This window comes from Sciurus vulgaris (assembly GCF_902686455.1).
Source record: "Sciurus vulgaris genome assembly, chromosome: 6".
NCBI classification, from domain to species: Eukaryota; Metazoa; Chordata; class Mammalia; order Rodentia; family Sciuridae; genus Sciurus; species Sciurus vulgaris.
In genome coordinates this window covers 170,272,093-170,290,421 of record NC_136466.1, presented here as the reverse complement: position 1 = coordinate 170,290,421, position 18,329 = coordinate 170,272,093, and the positions used below count along the sequence as shown (strand labels likewise).

The 18,329-nt window shown below is 54.5% G+C and overlaps 1 protein-coding gene across 1 annotated transcript; it reads left to right on the top strand.

Moving 5' to 3' along the window:
* The first annotated feature begins 37 nt into the window (after positions 1-37).
* IRX1 (iroquois homeobox 1) lies at positions 38-5,595 on the top strand. Its single transcript, XM_079144402.1, has 4 exons — positions 38-544; positions 3,446-4,481; positions 4,790-4,862; positions 5,149-5,595. Exons 1-4 carry the CDS (start codon positions 269-271, stop codon positions 5,204-5,206), a joined length of 1,443 nt encoding a protein of 480 aa, XP_079000528.1. The 5' UTR covers positions 38-268; the 3' UTR covers positions 5,207-5,595.
* The last annotated feature ends 12,734 nt before the right edge of the window (positions 5,596-18,329 follow it).

The following is an 18,329-nucleotide window of genomic DNA, read 5'->3' as shown; positions in this document are numbered from 1 at the left end:
CTTCAAATTGTGTCTGAAAGCCCCGCCGCCGAGCGGAGGACGGCCGCCGCAGTCGGCGCGCGATCGCGGATCCGGGCGCAGCCGGGAGCCGGGCGCCGGAGAGCACCGGCCGAGGAAGAGCGACCGGCCCCCGCCCTCGGGCGGCCCGAGCGCGCCCGGCCCGCCGCCCGCTCCCCCCGCGCAGGTCCCCTCCAGTCCCCCGTTGGCCTCCGCTCCCTCCCCCTCCCTTTAATACTTGCCCGCCGCCGCTGCCGCCAAGTCCGCGGACATGTCCTTCCCGCAGCTGGGCTACCCGCAGTACCTGAGCGCCGCGGGGCCGGGTGCCTACGGCGGCGAGCGTCCAGGGGTGCTGGCTGCTGCGGCCGCCGCCGCCGCCGCCGCCTCGTCGGGCCGGCCCGGGGCGGCGGAGCTGGGAGCGGGAGCGGGCGCGGCCGCCGTCACCTCGGTGCTGGGTATGTACGCCGCGGCCGGACCTTACGCCGGCGCGCCCAACTACAGCGCCTTCCTGCCCTACGCCGCGGATCTCAGCCTCTTCTCGCAGATGGTGAGTGCGCCGGCCTCCTGCGCGGCCTCCTGAGCGGCCTCCTGCGCGCCCTCCTCGCCTTTGCCGGCCTCTAACCTCGGACCCGGCACCTTGGGCAAGGCAAACAAGGGTGTCTGACCCGCGGGAGGGACAGAGGACGCCTAGACCTGGCTCAGGCTGGGAGCGGGAAATGTTCTGCTGGCGGGTTACTAGTGGGCGGAGGCCGAGACCCCCAGGGACTGAGGAGGGCAGAGTCTCGGCCAGTAACCGCCCGGCCATCTCGGCCCGGGGAGGCGGAAGGCCCGAGCCAGGAAGGGGGTCGCGCGGGAGTAGAGGCCGCTGGAGCAGGCCGGGGATGAGCGGCCCGGCGCTGGAGGTCGGAAGGAAACTCGTCCCGTGCGGCCTGGGAGCCAGGACAGGCCCACGGGTCCCCGCCGCCTGGCCCAGTTTACCAGGACTCCCATCGACTGCCCGCAGGCCTCGCTCGCGCGGTCTCATCAGCTTTTGAACTGGGTCAAGAGGACTTGCTTTTCTCTGTTTGGCAGAGCCCAGATAGTTGTCTCAGTTAGCCAGAGGGAACCCTGTAAAGCTTAGAGTCCCTCAACATCATCCTAACAATAGACATCGGGAGGAATAGCGAGGTCCTTTAATGGCGTGTGTGCAAATTTAAGGTTAAAAAGACATAAAGTTGAAATAAATGTTGGCGCCTGAAACGCTGTTAGCTTCTACTTTTGTAAGTTGCCAAAGTTTTCATTTCATTTGTATCGAAAGCATTTAACTTCTCACGTTACATAATGAAGGATTAAAGAAAACAGTGTCCCTAGGCTTAAAATAAATGGTGTCCTCTCAGTCTTCTGTCCCAGTGGGTGTCAGATGGGGGAGGGGGCTGCAAATTTAATTCTCTGCAGGGGCATTGGCCAGTCGGTCCATCCAAATGAGCCATTTTCCTTGGTCTGACTGCAAGGTTGGAGCTCTTTAAACTTCAGGCTGCTCATGAATTGCGAGGTGGGTGCAGAGTCCAGGAGGCAGCCCCCTCCTGCGTTGCTGCGGGCTGAATAACACAATTTCCAGGCACCCCCAAATTATCCTCACTCCCGAAGAGGAGACCAGGACTAACTGCCCGCCAACTGTGCAGGAGCAAAGCAGCAGGCATGTTTTCCTGTAACTTTTCTTGTAGTTCCGAAAGAAAGCTTATTTCTCTGAAATCGGCCCCAGCGGCCTTTCAGATTGCTTCCTATCCAGAAAGATCAGCCCCCATTTTGTTCAGGCTGCGGGGATGCCGGGGAAGCGATGAGAGATTTACAAGGTGTCCTTTCAAAAAGAATTCCCAGCAGAGAGGAGGCCTAAATGTCTTCTTTACAATTACTACCAAAATACATTGAAAAGTGCAACCTATATTTTGCAAAGACTAAGCAAAAACGAATTCTGGCCACAGAAATCGTTTCTGTGTGGTCTCAATCACCTAAAGAATTAGTCAAAGAAATGTGCTCTTTACAACTTTCTAAGAGCCTGGAGTTCCTCCTCACTAATAGTAACTAGACGAAATCTTATGGAGGATGATAATCTTTTTACTGAAATTTTGAATACAGATGTGAGCTGTTTGGGAACCCCGCCTGTGTGTCTATGGGGGAGGGAGCTTGTGGGGAGGGCCTGCTTGCAGCGTGGTTCAGTGGGAAAGGGGAAGCTAGGTTTTTCCTTCCGTTGTTGTTTGTTTGTTTGTTTTGCTAAGGGAATAATATGTTTAAATGCTTCCACCAAGGTGTGTGCCTTACCTCCAGGTCTCCTGCTGATTTCTGGAAAGTAAGCCCAAACTCAAACCCCATTCTAGGCCTAGGTTTCCAAGCCATTAGGATTGGGTATTTGGAAGTCAAAAGATAAAATTGTGAGCAAACGTCTGTCTGGGCAATTTATGGTAATAATGAGGCCTAATGAGGTTGTTAGAAAGATAAAATGTTATTTACCAAAAAACCTGATGGGATAATTTGACTTGCTGTGTTTTACTACTGATGATAAAAAGAATATTGATTGCAAATAAATCACCGCCTCCAAATGCCTTGCAAACAGTTTGTGTTTGCTTGCTCCAGATCAAAGTCAAACTTAAGAGATAAAGTAACCGAGAAGAGGCCCAGGAAACTGAACCGGTTCCCCTCTTGCAGCCGCTGGCTCCAGGCCCCAGCGTTAATATTTTACTGGATAAGCCCTTCTTTTGTATTAAAAAAAAATGGTGTTTTTGTTATTGTTGTGGATGATGGCCAGGATTAAAATTTTAAATTACCTGTCACCACTACAGACCTCTAAGTGTGAGGGGATCATTCCATGCAGATTAATTTGGGAAGTAAAAGGAGTGTGCTTTCGTTTTAAACTGCGGGTGAATTTAGACCCGAAGAAAACCGTGATGGTTTATTTTGATTGACCCCTTCAGGGCGGAAGGGGGGGGGGAGCTTGAGTTCTGGGTCCTTCGCGTTTGGAGAAGCTGTTTCATGAGCCTAGTTAAAAGGTTTTCCCCTCTAGCTAGCATAAGATAAACTTGGAAATCCGGATTTCACAGTTGTTGGGGGACTGTGAGGGGGCCTAGGGAAATTCAAGGGGGCTATGGCTCTCTAGCTGCATTCTTCTAGAAATGCACGGTTTCTGTAAGTTTTTCTAGAGTGACAAAAACGATCTCTGTGATGGAAAGCGCAGCTCCCGGGCCAGTGCCCACTCCCCCCCCCCCCCCCCAGGAGTGGATTGGGGCCTTCTTGCGTTGGGAGCATACCCGGGCCCCGCGAAAGTCCAGCGGATCGGGCTCCTAGAAGGCCCTGGGGCTGTCGGGAGAGGCTGCTTCGACTTTCCCGGCTTCGGGGACTCACCTCTACTCCCTCTCTTTCTTTCTCTCTCCACCTCCTTCCTTTCTCTCCTCTTTTCGCTCTGCCATGGCTGCAGGGCTCGCAGTACGAACTCAAGGACAACCCTGGGGTGCATCCCGCCACCTTCGCAGCCCACACAGCACCAGCCTATTACCCCTACGGCCAATTCCAATACGGGGATCCCGGGCGGCCCAAGAACGCCACGCGCGAGAGCACCAGCACGCTCAAGGCCTGGCTGAACGAGCACCGCAAGAACCCCTACCCCACCAAGGGCGAGAAGATCATGCTGGCCATCATCACCAAGATGACCCTCACGCAGGTCTCCACCTGGTTCGCCAACGCGCGCAGGCGCCTCAAGAAGGAGAACAAGGTTACGTGGGGTGCGCGCAGCAAGGACCAGGAAGACGGTGCCCTCTTTGGCAGCGACACTGAGGGCGACCCCGAGAAAGCCGAGGACGACGAGGAGATAGACCTGGAGAGCATTGACATTGACAAGATCGACGAACACGACGGCGACCAGAGCAATGAGGACGAGGAGGACAAGGCAGAGGCGCCTCGAGCGCCCGCTGCTCCTGCTGCTCTCGCCCGGGATCAGGGCTCGCCGCTAGCAGCTGCCGACATGCTCAAGCCTCAAGACTCGCCCTTGGGTCTGGCCAAGGAGGTCCCAGAACCTGGAAGCACTCGCCTGCTGAGCCCTGGCGCCGCGGCAGTCGGCCTGCAGGGCGCGCCGCACAGCAAACCCAAGATCTGGTCACTGGCTGAGACAGCCACAAGCCCCGACGGCGCGCCCAAGGCGTCTCCGCCGCCGCCCGCGGGCCACCCGAGCGCCCACGGGCCTCCCACCGGCCCGCCGCTGCAACACCCCGCTTTTCTGCCTAGCCACGGACTGTACACCTGCCACATCGGCAAGTTCTCCAACTGGACCAACGGCGCGTTCCTAGCACAGGGCTCGCTGCTGAACATGCGCTCCTTCCTGGGCGTCGGGGCGCCCCACGCCGCGCCCCATGGGCCGCACCTGCCAGCGCCACCACCGCCACAGCCGCCCGTCACTGTTGCCACCGGAGCACTCCACGTCGACAAGGCCTCGGCGCATAGCAGCCCTGCGCTCCCAGGTACCAGCGCCTTGTCCACCCGAACTGAGGCTGGGAAAACAGATCCTGGAGAGGGAGGGGCAAGCCTGACGCGGGGGGTGGGGGGGTTAGGCCTGGGCCCTGGGGCTCAGGGGCTCTGGGGAGTGGGCTGTGATCTGCCCGGCACCAGCTCCTGCTAGGGGAGGGGAGGGAGTTTCCCTCCGCCAACCTGCCTGAGCAGGGGGCAGGAATGCGTGGGGAGGGAGCCCTCTAACCTTCGCTGCCCGCCCTGCCCCTCCCCCTCCGCGGGTCTCCCCTTCCTAACCTTCTGCCTCTTCCCCTCCCCGCAGAGAGAGACCTCATTCCTAGGCCGGATTCGCCCGCACAACCGTTAAAATCGCCCTTCCAGCCGGTACGCGAAAAGTGAGTGCGGTTTGCTTTTGCCCAGGGACCGGGTGGAGCTGGGGGGGCTTGTCTAGGTCGGGGCAGAGCGTGCGGGTAGGCTGTGGGGGTCGCCCATCACGGTAGCTCTGCTATCCGCCAGGCCGGCCGCGGACCAGCAAAGTAGATTTAGAGTTTCTCAGGAGCCGGGAGCCAGCGCGGGCTGCAGCCCCCACCCTGGGTTCTGCTGGTAGAAGCGGCGACGCGGTGGCGCAGCGTCCACCCACTGACATTGCTCCTGTCTTCTTTTGCCGTGTTTCCCATGCAGCTCGCTGGCCCCGCAGGAGGGAACGCCGCGGATCCTAGCAGCGCTCCCGTCCGCCTGATTAAGGGTCTTCTTTTACTTTTGCGGGGGGAGGGGGGAGGAGTTGGGAGGGAGGAGATGAGGGAGGAATTAAGACAAATATTTCAGACTGGTGTAAAGGACAAATATGACAACGACGTCAACGACTCTCATCCATCGCTTTCTGCAGAAAGGGGCTCGTCCAGCCTGAGCTCGCGACCCCGGTGGCCAGGCCTCTGCCTGCAGCTCCGGTGGCTGTCACCACGCTCGGGTTGATTATCCGATTCGGTAAATGACCCCACGTGCTTGTGTCTTCTTTTCTTTGTTTTTTTCTTTCTGTATATAGAGTGATTTCAGATTGTAAATAGCGCGTCAGCGAATTGGTCTAAATCATATATTTTTGTCTAATAAACTAAATGAAACGAAGCCGGACGCTCCTGCTGCAGTGTGTGGCTGTGCGTGTGCGCGCCTGGTGTGGGGGGGGGGTGGGCAGGATCCTGGGATCCTGGGCAGGGCTCCAGGGCCAGTGGCTTGTGGAGAGAGGATCCTGGGGGAGGGCCTGCTGAGAGCGTTCCCACTCTGAAGCCAGGGTCTCAAACAGGCATTTGTTGTGGTGGTTGAGTTTGTTAATATTGTCATTAGAACAGTTTCTTGTTGGCAGGTCAATTCTTTTCAACGCTTAGGCAAGCATTTATCTGGGGCACGTATTTCTTGGGACATAAATGAGTTCTATTTTACAGTTTATAAAGTGATTTTTTTAAGTGGGCAGAAATGGGGGTAAATGAAAGAATTTCGAAACACACCCTCGAAGGAGAAATTTGGATTAGAAATCAATTCATAGTCTGAACAGTGTCTCTTGGTGTAGGGTTGTCGTCTGCGTGGTGTATGAAAATAATCCGGTATGAAATATTGCTCCGAATGTATTTTTAATTTTTAAAAACTTTTTAGTTATCTGGTTAAACGTAACCTGGAGAACTTGGAAGACTCTTGTAAATTCCCCAGAGAGGCAGGCGGGAAGCGGTGCGGTTCTGGGGTTCTCTGGGACAGCGAGTGAGCCGGGCGTGGCGGCGGTGGAAGTCGAGGAAGACCGGAGGGGACTGGTCTGCCAGGGACGCCCCTTTAACCTCGTGCCCCGCCTGCGTCTCTTTGCCCTACAACGCGCACCGAGTGAGCCAAGAACAAATAATCCGCCAGATGCCGGGCCCGGCAGGGGAGGAGGCAGCTGGGAGAGACGAGGGGAAACAATGCGGGAAGGAGCTGGCCAGGGACGCGCGAGTGCAAGAGTGTCCTAGTTGCGGCACTCAGTCTGGGGGTCGCGCCACCCGCGCGTTGGGAGCAGCCCGAAAGGTGGTTCCCGGAACCCTGCGCAGGGGCTCTTGGGACGCAGGCGACTTGAATTCGTGAATCCTGAGAAAGCAGACATTTCAAACACTGCCTGCAAGGATGTGCACTGCGGAGAAACCCGCTTAGTGGGGAGAAGTGTGGGTCTTAACGTCGGGCACAGTCCCCACCCTGTCCCTGTCCACCTCCACCCTGAGCCTGCCCTGCGCCTCCCTCTTCCGCGCCCCTTCGAGACCCGCTAGCTCTCAGGCTTCGCGTAGCGATGGGCGCGGGGCCCACCGCGGCTGGGAAAGTCGGACAGGGTGTCTTCTAGGCCCATGGTGCCTCCGCTGCCGAGCTGCAGGGCACGTCTCCTCCAGCACGAGGAGACACCTCCCTACCGGCCGAACCCCACTCGCGGCGCCTGCGTTTCCCCAGCGCTCCTCCCTTGCCAGTCTTTTCAGAGCAAAGTGTCCGCGCCCCTAGGCTGGAAGAAAAGCCTCAGGGCCGAGGCGTTATAGTCGCTGCAGCGACGAGTGGACGGACGTGTGGGAGCGCGCGTCAGTGCGCGGGGGGAAGGGGTGGCCTGCAGCCCCGAGAGGAGCTGGGTCTCGCTGCCGAGTGGACCGCGGGGCCGGCCCGCTCAGGCTGCGGCCACCTTAGAGCAGTTTCTGTCTGAATGGACGTGCTCGAGGCGCCCTCTATGGTCGGAAAGCGGAATGGGGCCCTGACCCGCGATGATGTCGCTCTGGGGCGTGGCGCCAATCTGGGGGTGCTGGGCCCTCCGTGAGCACGAGTCTGGGTTTGGGGTGATGGGGTTTGTTCTGTATTTCTGGGGTCACGCGTGTGTTTGTGAGTGCGCGGGTGTGTTTTCGGGGCGGGGTTGGGGCTTGCTGAGTTGTCAGCTGGCATTCCAGAGCGTGGGCCCGGCTGTACACTGTAGGACTGCATTGTCCGTGTGGGGCCTGCCGAGTCAGAGAGGTATTTTTGGTCCAGCTTCTGGGCTGGGCCTCAAGGAGCCTCACAGTCCCCCAGAGGTCCTGAAACGTGCCTCCGATCTCCCCCTGACTGCAGAGGCCAAATGTGTCCTCTGTCCTTGGAGAGACAGCGCCTGACCTGAGCATCAGATGAGGAATGGCATTTCCAGCCCCACAGATTTACTTCTCAGGCAGACAAAATGTGCCGGGAGATCCTCTCTGGGTAATGGTGGGACTAGCAGGCAGATCCAGGTGGACTCCTGTGCTGCCACCCAGGCTCAATATTTTTATTTCCCTGAATCACACTGGATGGTCCATGCAGACGTCCACTGAAGGCCACCCAATTTTTCCATTCTCTTCTGTTTTGTATTGTTTTGATTTTTTCTGTGCAAGACATTTGGAACCTTGCTGATTCCTACCGGAGAGACTGGGACAGCATGTGGCTGCTGGTAGGAGTTCAGCTCACTGGACATAGTGGTCTGGAAGTTATGAAGGTCGTATGGATGGATCTTTCTGAGTGTCAAGTTTCCCATGTAAAGAAATCAGACTGCCAGACTCAGAATTATTTTTCTCCAATGAAAAGCAAGAAATAAATTTTTAATCAAGCCCTGAAAGACATTTTTCTCTTTTGTGAGCTATTTGTTTACATCTTTATTCACCACTGCATCATACAGGTATGGCGGGGCAAGCACTCCAGGTGCCCAGTGTTCCATCTCCTGAAAACTCCAGAGTGGACATGGAATGTGCAGAGGACACCTTTGCCTCTGAAGGGTGTGCCTGAGCAAAGGCGCTCCTGACCCTGTCCACGCTCCCCACCCCCACATGAACAGGTGGAGCGGCAGCAGCTCTGAGAGGGCAGCAGGGAGCAGAGACTGATCCCTAGAGGGAGCAGGCTAAGGCTTGTCCGTGGGACTGAGGCTCTAGTTTTAGGATCTCCTTCTGGGGAGAGGAGACCATGTCAGGACAGAGAATTGGAAGTATGCACGTGGAGGGAGGTCCAGAAGCCATTGCAGCCAGGGACACCTGCCCTGGTGACAGAAAGCGCACCAGGCCAGCCCGCTTAGCTCAGTTGGACTTGGGGAGCCCGGGAGTGGGCCTACCCTAAGGGCTGGCCTGCCACCGATCTCAGGTCTCCTGCTCCCAGCATGCTGCCCTTCCTGTTCCGAGCAGTTATATTCACCAGCACATTTATCTCGCCTGTGAAATGGAGAATTCATATTCCTATCTGAGAGACGCTGATGAGTGGGACACACACCTAGGGGTACCGCCTGATGAATCATGGGCTGTGACGTGTCAGTAAGTCCGGTGGATGGAACTCTGGCAGAGTGATGGAGACAAGGAGAGGGAGAGAGAAGACGGCAACAGTAGCACCCCAGTGCCTTGGGCCAGCTTCCCTGAAGGAGGAGGCCAGCCCTGGCCGCTCAGCTCTGGTCAAACCACCCCAGACCCTGCCCAAGCTGAGACACTCAGTCTCCCACTGCCCTTCTTCCTTTCTGGAGGGTGCAAGCAGGCAGCTGGGCTCACCTGGGCAAGCAGGATATGCCAGGGGGCTTCCTGGTAGAGACTGGGGTTTTGTGGACACTGATTTGGGAAATTTGGAATCTGAAATGTGCTCCTGAAAGTACCAGTTTGCCTGTATGATTGCAAATGACTAGAAAAGGAGGGACGGAAGCCATGCCCAGAGGGTCACTTGCAGGACTGGGTAGGGGATCAGCAGGCATTGAGATCTGGGGATCAAGGCCAGACAAACCTCCAGCTGTCTCTGGTCACATTGTAGAATGGATCACTGTGACAGGAGTCAGTCAGGCTCTGGAACCTCCTGGGACAGGAGGGGAGCTTTGGAGTGTCCCACACTGAGAATGAGCATGCAGCTGGTAGCCAGTGACTATCGTGGCCTATGGAGAGTCCTGACATCTCCCTGGTCCTGAGGCAAGAATGTGGCTCCACGTGTGGAGGGCTTGCATGGGAGGGTTGGCCCTGGGAAGGGAGCATAAACAGAGCAGAGCACATCCACCTTGGGGGTTCCCTGAACTCCACTGTTTAGGTTTGGGATAAGGAGATACCTGGAGAGAGCAAGGCCCATCCCCAAGGTGCCCTGTGGCCCATGCCCATCTGAGAACTTTCTGGGCTAAGGCTGACCAACCCAGTGCATCTAGCGTGCATCCGCTCACAGCCCTGTTCTGCTGGGGAAGGAGTTTTCAGATCTCAAGAGCACCCTGCTGAGCTGGCTGCTCTAATTATGGCTCCTGAGCTGAAAGGCCTTCAAAGGTCATCCTGTGGGGCTGCTGGCAGCCTTTGTGCCCATGAACTGGTGGCTAGTTGCAGATCTCCTGCCTTAGCTGGATAACGGTGTCTGAAAGGGAGCCCTGTCCAGAGGGACCACATGCTTGGGGAGGCTGGGTCCCCGGTCAGCATGGCAAGCACTCAGCCTCCTGTCTTTAGGGCCTCAAGAAAATGTTTGTTTCTTTTCCAATAAAAAGGTAATTTTTAGATCCAAAAAAAGTGTTAATATAATATTATCATTTATCTTTATACCCAGTCACAGAACATAATTTTTAAAAATTACTTTCAATGGAGGAAAGGGGCCTTGAAGGTGGACTACCTGAGGCCTGCGAAGTTCACCTGGTGAAGCAGGTTCCAGGAGGTCCCTTGTGTGGCCTCAATTCCTGGAGTGTCCTAAATGGAGAAACAGAGAAGAGTGGTCACCCTGAGACCTTGTGGGCAGTGGGGAGCAAGATGTGAGCTGAGTGATGTCTTCTCCCCAGCCAGGACCCCAGGGCTAGACTGCTTTGAAAGACCCCAGGCTGTTGCTCTGACCCGTGACCACAAAGCAGGCATCCGAGAGCCCCGCAGCCTGCCGCTCCGGCACCACTCCTGACTAGTTTACCTGCTGGAAAGGAAAGGTGGACCTTCTGCAGGCAGCAAGGAAGCTGGGGCCTCGACTGTATGGTGGTAGAGGCTAAGTAGTCACCCTCTGCCTCCCCTTTGGGCGAGGCCCGAGTGGCAGGCCTCTCTGCGGTGCCTGCTGTTTGGCTCCAGAGATACCCCCGTGTCTCTGACTGTCCTGAGCTACTGTCTGTGCACCATGGCCAGGCTGCAGCGGGACCCACAGGCACACAGCCCCACCACCCACAAGGGCTGGTACTTGGTGGCAGAATGAATTATAATTATAATACTTACAATTCCGATATTTAATCTCTTAGTTTAATTCCCAGCCGGCTGCGCTCCATTTCTCTACTGTGTGTCGTGATCTGTAAGCCCGGAAGGTCAGGAGGTGTTGACACTGCAGTAGCTGTAACAATACCAAGTAAGCCCTCCCCACCTGGGTCTCAGGCTTGTCGCTTTCAGTCTTGGTGGCTGTCTCCTGTCTCTTCTCTTTGCTTGTTTGTTTGCTTGTCTGGGCTGTAGCTTTGCTTGTTAGTGAAATTTAAACGTATGCTTAATTGCCAGTTCCTTGGATAGTTGCAGCAATGACTGGAAATATTAAATACATCTGTGAGATGGTGGGCAAGAGAAATTAAAAAGGTGCTTGCTGCACTGAATGCTAAAAAGATCTCACAATGAAGTGATTAACATTTTTATGAATAAAATTAATCACGCATTAACTCTGCAGCACAGTACATCTGAAAGCCAAATGTGGCCGGCAGCCCCTACTCATGCCCAAGAACTTTGTAGGCCCCTGCGCCCCACAGCAAGAGCTGGGCCACCAGGGACTTCAGAACCCATGAGGGTCAACTCAGTAGTAGATTCTAAATTTCAGGGACCAAAACAAGAAGACCAAATTCCAGGGCAGGCACCCCACACGGCCGTGGACGGCATGTTAAGAAGCCGCTGGGTTTGGTTCTCCTTTAAACGAACTCTCAGTCACCCGGAGCCTTTCCATCCTCAGACATGCACCTGGACCCGGTGCACCTAGGTGAAGGAGGGCGTAGGAAGGTGACGGGGGAGGGAGGCCGGCACCCTGCCCAGCGTGGCACTGTGGCCCTTTCTGACCCTCAGCCGGCCTCTGCGGCAGAGCTGGTCAGATTGGAACACGAGCCTTCTGCGTTATTAAAATTTCCACTTTCCCAGATAATGAAGTGTGATTTCTCCCCTCGGCTCCCCTTCTGCTGGCTTTCTAATCTCTGGCCACCGTGGCTCGGGGACCACTGCAGCGGGCTGTACAAAGCCGGCGGCGGCATCTGAAGTGTCCCTCCTCGGCGGTGGCAGTGGAGCGCCGCCTTTGCATCCTGTTGACGCTCCCTCCCGCGTGCAGCCGCAGGTGAAATCAAAGCGGCCTTCCTCCGCTCCGCCTTATTCTTCACTGCTGTGGAGAATCTCTCCGAGCTCCGTGAACCAATAAAACAACGGTCCTGTTTGAGTTGATATATTAATATTTACTGAGGATTTGCAAGGTCGGGGCTAAATGTCAGCAGATTGCTGGGGCAGTCCTGTGGGGAATAATTAAACAAATCTCACAGCGGTTCAGCTTCCTAACATCTTTATTAATCTTTTTTTTCTACCCTCCTGAAACAGTACATTGAAATATTGCTTTTGCAACCTTAGAGAAGAGTCAGAACAAGTTTAATAATAAAATACTGTTGGCGATGGTTGCTCCTGACAGTTTCTTGGACCCTTCCCTGGCAGATGTTAGAATGCAGAGAGGCTCTGATGTGTGAATTATCACCAAGCTGCTGATGCTCACCTGCCCCTCCATCAGATTTATCCTGACCAATTTGCCAAACACAATGGTATTGTTCCTGTGATTTGATCCTCATGCTGACGGTGCCCGGTGCCCGTGTGGTCCTCTCTGCTCACAAGGTGACTGCCTGCTGCCTGTTCCGGAGGCCGCCTTCTTTAACGTGATTACAGTGTGCACTTTACTACAAGTTTGACAATTCTCTTTAATAAGCTCCATAATTAGTGTTGGGATGCCTCATTACAAGCCATAGCCTGTAGCAGTCCTAGGCCAACCGCCCTCTGCAATCTGATTTATTTTTTATCAGGCAGCAGGAGCTGTCTGGAGTTTTTGTTTATATAATGGGGACCTGCATTAGGCCCCTAGTGTAAAAATACCACCAGGAAATTAATTGCTTCTGTGTGGATTCACCACAGATGTGTCCTGTGGATCAGAATGGTGTATTTTTGACTTTGCTCTCCTGTGGCGAGTTGTGAAAGAATAAAATGAAAGCCAGCCACACAAGCATCTCAGCGCCGTGTGGGTCTGTTCTGAGCAGTCGGAAGGATGGGACGAAGGAGGCCGCTCCAGGCGGGCGCTTCCGTGAGAGGTCCGTCCTCCCCTCATCAGTTCCTGGTTACCAGCTTGCATATGCTCTCTGTGGCTTATTGACCTCCTTGAAGAGGAATCTCCTCTTGCAGTAGCCAGGACTGGAATTTCAGTGGGCTTCTGACTGAAAATCCACTTATCTCCCAAATGGGGTGCCTGATCCCCCACACCCAACACCATGACCCCTGAGAGCTTCAGCAGAAAAGGGCCTGTCTCTCCGGGCCACCCCAGAGACTGGTCAGGAGGACATTGGGTAGCAGGCCTTCAGGATGGTCCTGTTGGGCTGTGTGTGTTTCAAGTGTCTCTATGCCATGTGGACCTGGCCACAGGCCTCTGCATTGCCCCCTGGGCAGAAAAGAAGCAGATGTCAATGTCTCCCTTCCTTTGCTCTTCCTGAGATCACCGACCCACCCCTAGGCTCTGATAAGGTCATGAACTACTCCAAGTTCATGAAGTAGTGTTTTTTGTATCTTGGGTATAGTACTTACCAGAGCATCCATGTTCTGTTTGGGGCACTGACCTGCCCCTGCTGTAGATGCTGTGTGGACAGATCAGCACCCTGATGATGCCCCTGTGTTCCCATCACCCTTTGTTTGCATTTCCTGAAGGAGACTCAGGGGCTTCTCTCTAGCAGTCCTTCCTTTGAGGCGCTGTGGCCAGCAGTCTGGTGTCCTTGCTCAGCACCATCTTCGGAGGGGTTTGCAAATTTAACCTCAGACAAGTCAGCAGACAGCACTTTGTTCTCAAAAGGAAAAAAGAATAATGACAAATGTAGCAATAATGATAGTGAAACATATGGAGCTGTGCGGGAAAGGCAGTGTGTGTAGAATACAAAGAACATACTGTTGTGACTCAGATGCTCCTGAAGAAGCATTAGGTGCTTTTGAATCACTGCCAAGAATAATTAGACACTAGAACTTATCAATTAGGATTTGCAGAGACCTACTGACGAGGTGATTCCAGTGGACCCTCTTGGAATTCCTTAACTTGCCGTACTGAGATGTCCTCAGTGCCAGTCAGTGCGAGCTCCTGAGTCAGGAAGGGTACCCAGAGGGGAGGGTGTGGCACCTGGCTTGGTAGCAGGGAGAACAGTGAAGGAGGGCCCTGGTGGGCCCCACCTTTTGCATTCAGATGCAGGCGGCCTAGTGTGCATGGGTTCAGGAGACCTGCTCAGGTTGGCATGAGGAGTCGGGGTGGGAGGAGGCCCAGAGCCGGGCTCCCCTTCCCGGTCTTGCGCCCTCTCTACTTCCTTCCCCATATACTTCTCACTGCCTTACCTCTTGGAGAAGGGGAAGAAGCCCCTTCAGAGAAACTTGTTCACTTGTTCAGCTTGTCTGTTGTCCTGCAGCCCCTTCCCCAGTTCACTTGGCCAGGGGTGGACTGGGGCCCAGGAAGGTGCGACTCAGACACGTGCTTTCTGAAGCCGAAGGTGGAGGCTGCTCTTGAGGAAGTGCTGCCTGGGTCCTGAGCTGCATTCAGCCACTTCCTGTTAAAGAGGCCACCTTTGGCAAGGGCCAGTGTCACCCTTGCAGGCTAACTGACACTTGAACTGGGGCTGGAATGTCTAACTGCGTTTCTGAACCAGGCGAATGAATCTTTAATGGTGGATATTTTTTGTGCTAGCCAGAGGGAGGGGTGCTCTGGGCATCCTGCAGCCCTCTGCGCCCTCTGGCCAGCCCCTTGGAGCAACACGAGACAGCAGACACTTCCATAACTGTGCAGAATTGTAGGGGGACAGCAGACCTGCAGGGGCGCGCCACTTGGCCCATGCAGCAGGACCGTCCACCAACTCCCTGGGGTAAGACAGGTGATAATATAATGCTACCTGGGCCCCAGGTAAGGTGAGAACTGAGGTGCACGGAGGTTCTGTTTGTCAAGCGGCCGCAGCAGCCTTTCTGGGCACTCTGATCTGGGGACAGTCCCATGCGTGGGTCTCCACTCACTCCTCACTCGGGAGTCTCTGCTTGTGCATATAGTTAACCTTTGCTGGTGCACTACGTCCTTTTTTTCCTGTTTACTATTCATGCAGTTGCTAATTCCAAAAGAAGGTGGCAGTTGTCCAAGACTTAGTTGAAAGAATAGGAGTTAGAGTTTCTCGGGAGTGACAGACTGAGGGTGCCTGATGGACAGCCCACACTGTACAGGGCAGCTCCAGTTTCAGTAATAATACAGTGGTTTAGAAACAGATAACAAAATGAGAGTGTAAGATGGAATCAGAGCTGAGCGCTGGATACGGGTCCCTGGAGGAAGGAAGGGCTAAGAAAGCAGAACTGGGAAGATGGTCCCAGGGAGAAAGCAGACAGGAAGGCCAGGAAGCCCCTGCACCACTTCCTTCCACCATTCGCAGGTAAACATAAAGAGAAAAGAATTTCTTAGCCACATTTGAAACTGGTTTCATCTATGGGACTGAAGTTCATTTTCTCTTGGGAAGTGTGCCTCAGTTCTAAGAAGGAAGATTTTTAACTTTTCTATTTTTGTTTGTTTATTGGTACTTGGGACTGAACCAAAGGGTGCTGAAGCACTCAGTCACACCTCAGTCCTTTATATATATATATATTTTTATTTTTTATTTTGAGACAGGGTCTCACCTCATTGTCCAGGCTGGCCTTGAACTTGAGATCCTCCTGCCTCAGCCCTGAGTCACTGGGATTACAGGCGTGGCCACCACATCCAGCTCAAGTAGGAAGATATTTTAAAACTTTAGTAAGGAAATCCCTAAAACTTCTCAGGCATCAAATACCTGTTAGAAGTAACAACAACAGAAACAAACATTTTAATAAGCTAAAAATAAACGAATCAGAAGCATGTGACTTTGATTTTCCCTGAAACACTTACTTAGTTTTGAACCCCAAACATTTTCATAAAGCTTTGGTTGTTCCAAGGCTGTGCTACACATAATTTTGAGGGACTGAATTCAGTGCATGTGTTTCTGATATGTTCACAGCTATCAGGTCCACTGTTCATCTGAATGCCTTTTGAGATGCAGGACCCCACCCACCAGGCTCTCTCAGGCCTGAGAGCTCTGTTTGCTTTTGGCAGCAGAGGGAATGTCTCAAAGTTGCTGGATCTTCTTGCCCTCGTGTTGCGTGTCACTGCAGATCTTTTAACACAGGCGTTTGGGAGCACCAAACCAATGAAAAGGGCTTCCCCAGCCGGTTGCATGTTCGTCTTGGAGAGAGAGCCACAGTGCTCGGGGGAGACTGCCCCACTTCCCCCTGCTCCCTTCAGCCTGTCATTCCAGGCCTGCCTCTGCCTTCTGAAGTGCTCAGACCCAGGTAAAGTTCCCTGAAGATTCTGCTGCTGGTCAGAGATTCCCAAACATGAGCTTTGCTTAGTGAGTCTAAGGTCAGTGCTGGGCCTGGGCGCTGGCCGCAGTCACCTGCGGACAGCGAAGGCCCACTCACAGGCTGTAGCGGTGCAGAGAGTTTGCAGAGTGTGACTTGAGCACGAGGAGCTGAGATGTGGTCTCAGGCCTGACTTGGAACAAGCACACTTGACCTTTATCGAGCAGTTGCTGGGCACCGGGCACCATTTGTAGTTCACATAGTGTCAGGACTGTTTTCATGTAACTTAAGGGACGATGGGGCTGGCAGAGGAGTCCCTTCAGAAGCCTGGGCTTCGTCCTGTGGCTGGAACACAGCGGACAGTGGAGAGGAGCCCGGCTCTTGTCCTGCCTTCCTGTAGCATGTATGTGACTGGTTCGTGGCTTCCTGTCTGAGGGCTTGCCGGCCAGGATGCTCTACTGTGCGGGCTTTGTATGCTGTGTGCCCACCTGGTAGAACTGCCTGCTCCCTGATGAACTTCTGAGGACCCTGCCATGGCTCTGCTAATTCCTGTGAATGGAGGTGGCCTTTTCCAAAGCCAATTTCTTTAAAAAAAACCTGGTTGCATTTTCTCCCTGTCACCAGTATGTAGTTCCATCTCTCTTTATGCCTGACTAGGACAGGCTGGCATAAGCGCCAGCCTTCTGTTTGGAGGAAGAAGACCCTGTTTTCCGTGGTGGCAGGCATCTGAGCTCCATGTACCACAGACCCTAAGAGCTTTCCTGGGCTGATCTTCCTGGCCTCCCTGTCTGTCCTCCACTGAGCTCTTCACACCTAATCGCCTTTCCCCATCTTCCACATGGACCATGGCCAGGCTAGGGTGGACAGGGAGACCCACAGCCTACCCATATGTATGCCTCTGAGTGTCACAGTGTGCCCTTTGCAGGTCATCCCCAACTAGTGTTAAGTCCAGAAGCCCTGCCAGCAGGTGCAGAGCAGATCTCTGCTTAAAGGGTTTTCCTTCTGTGGGTTGGTGAATGGACTGCACTTGACCTTCAAAACTGAAGGTCAAGAGCCCAGGTCTCTGCTTCCCAAGATACTCTGTCTGCAGGTCTCAGGGCTCAAGAGCCACTGGAAACAGCTCAGGCTTCCGGCAGACCCAGCAGAGCTGGAGACCTGTGCCCGTCCTGCTCTTCTTGAGACCACCTGTTCTTGCTCTCCTTACTTGTGAAATGGGAACGCCAATGCCATTGGACCACTATTTGAACCTCTCCTAAGAAGGCAAAATTTAAAAAATGTAGTCTTCTTCGCCCTTCTGCTAAGAGGCTGAGCAGACTCTGGCTCTGTGACACACTGCTTCCTCCTGTGCTAGAGGCTGAGCAGACTCTGGCTCTGTGACACACTGCTTCCTCCTGTGCTAGAGACAGGCAGACCTGATCTCCCGCTTCATTGTCGCGAGAACCCCACTTAACTCGTGGCTTCTGTGCCCCACTGTGGTATTCGCTGGGCCTGTGACTTGCAGGTGACACAACACTGAGATGGCACCCAGCCACGTGGCTCTCTCCTGGTTGAGGGAGCTGCCTGCTTCTCGGCACCCGCCTCTGGATTCTCGGTCCCCTGATTATCGGGCCACTGTCTGGAGATGTGCTCTGAAGGTGTTCCTTCCATGTCTCCAGCATGCCTCAGCAGGGTCTCCTGCTGGACGCCACATCTCGCACTCCACGCTCCACATCCTGGTCCTGCTTTTACTTTGAGTCTGTCACCTGCCTTCAGTGGGGCTTCCTGCTGCATGAGGGGTGGGAATACTTTGCTGATGGAATGAGGTGCCTGTCAGCAGAGGGTAAGGCCCGTGTGACTCCAGGCTAAGTGAGGGTCGGATGTCCCCCTTCTCTTGAGAAGCTGGGACTGCTTCAGTGGGTGGAGGGTAAGGGAGAAATCAGCTCTGTAGGAAGAATGTTCCCTCATGAGCCCTTCATCTGTGAAGGGTGTGAGGAATTCCCAGAAAGGGCAGGAGGCAGTATCCCAGGAGAGGTGGACACCAGGGGCCCGAGCTGGTGAGAGACGTTCTGTGCTGGACGAACGTGAGCTGCTGACATCTACGGCTTCCTCTGATCCTGAGTCTGTGAACTAGTGCCAGAAGCAGAGCTGTGGGCGGCCTAGGCTGTCACCTAGCTGCTCACGGGCATCCGCAAGCTACGCGTGTGTGCGTGTGTTTCTCTCACCCAGGTAAGTTTTAAGCAGGTGCTCCTTAGTCCTGGTATCCGAACCTGTCCTGAGGATGGGACCTAGAAATGCCACCAATTCCGGCTGTGAGTTCCATACAAAGCCAGTGGAACAAAC

Excerpts from the sequence above, each read along its gene's own strand:
- IRX1 (XM_079144402.1), top strand. The coding sequence starts at position 269 with ATGTCCTTCCCGCAGCTGGGCTACCCGCAGTACCTGAGCGCCGCGGGG. Across the intron at positions 545-3,445 it reads TCAGCCTCTTCTCGCAGATG|GGCTCGCAGTACGAACTCAA; the intron begins GTGAGTGCGCCG and ends CCATGGCTGCAG. Across the intron at positions 4,863-5,148 it reads TTCCAGCCGGTACGCGAAAA|CTCGCTGGCCCCGCAGGAGG; the intron begins GTGAGTGCGGTT and ends TTTCCCATGCAG.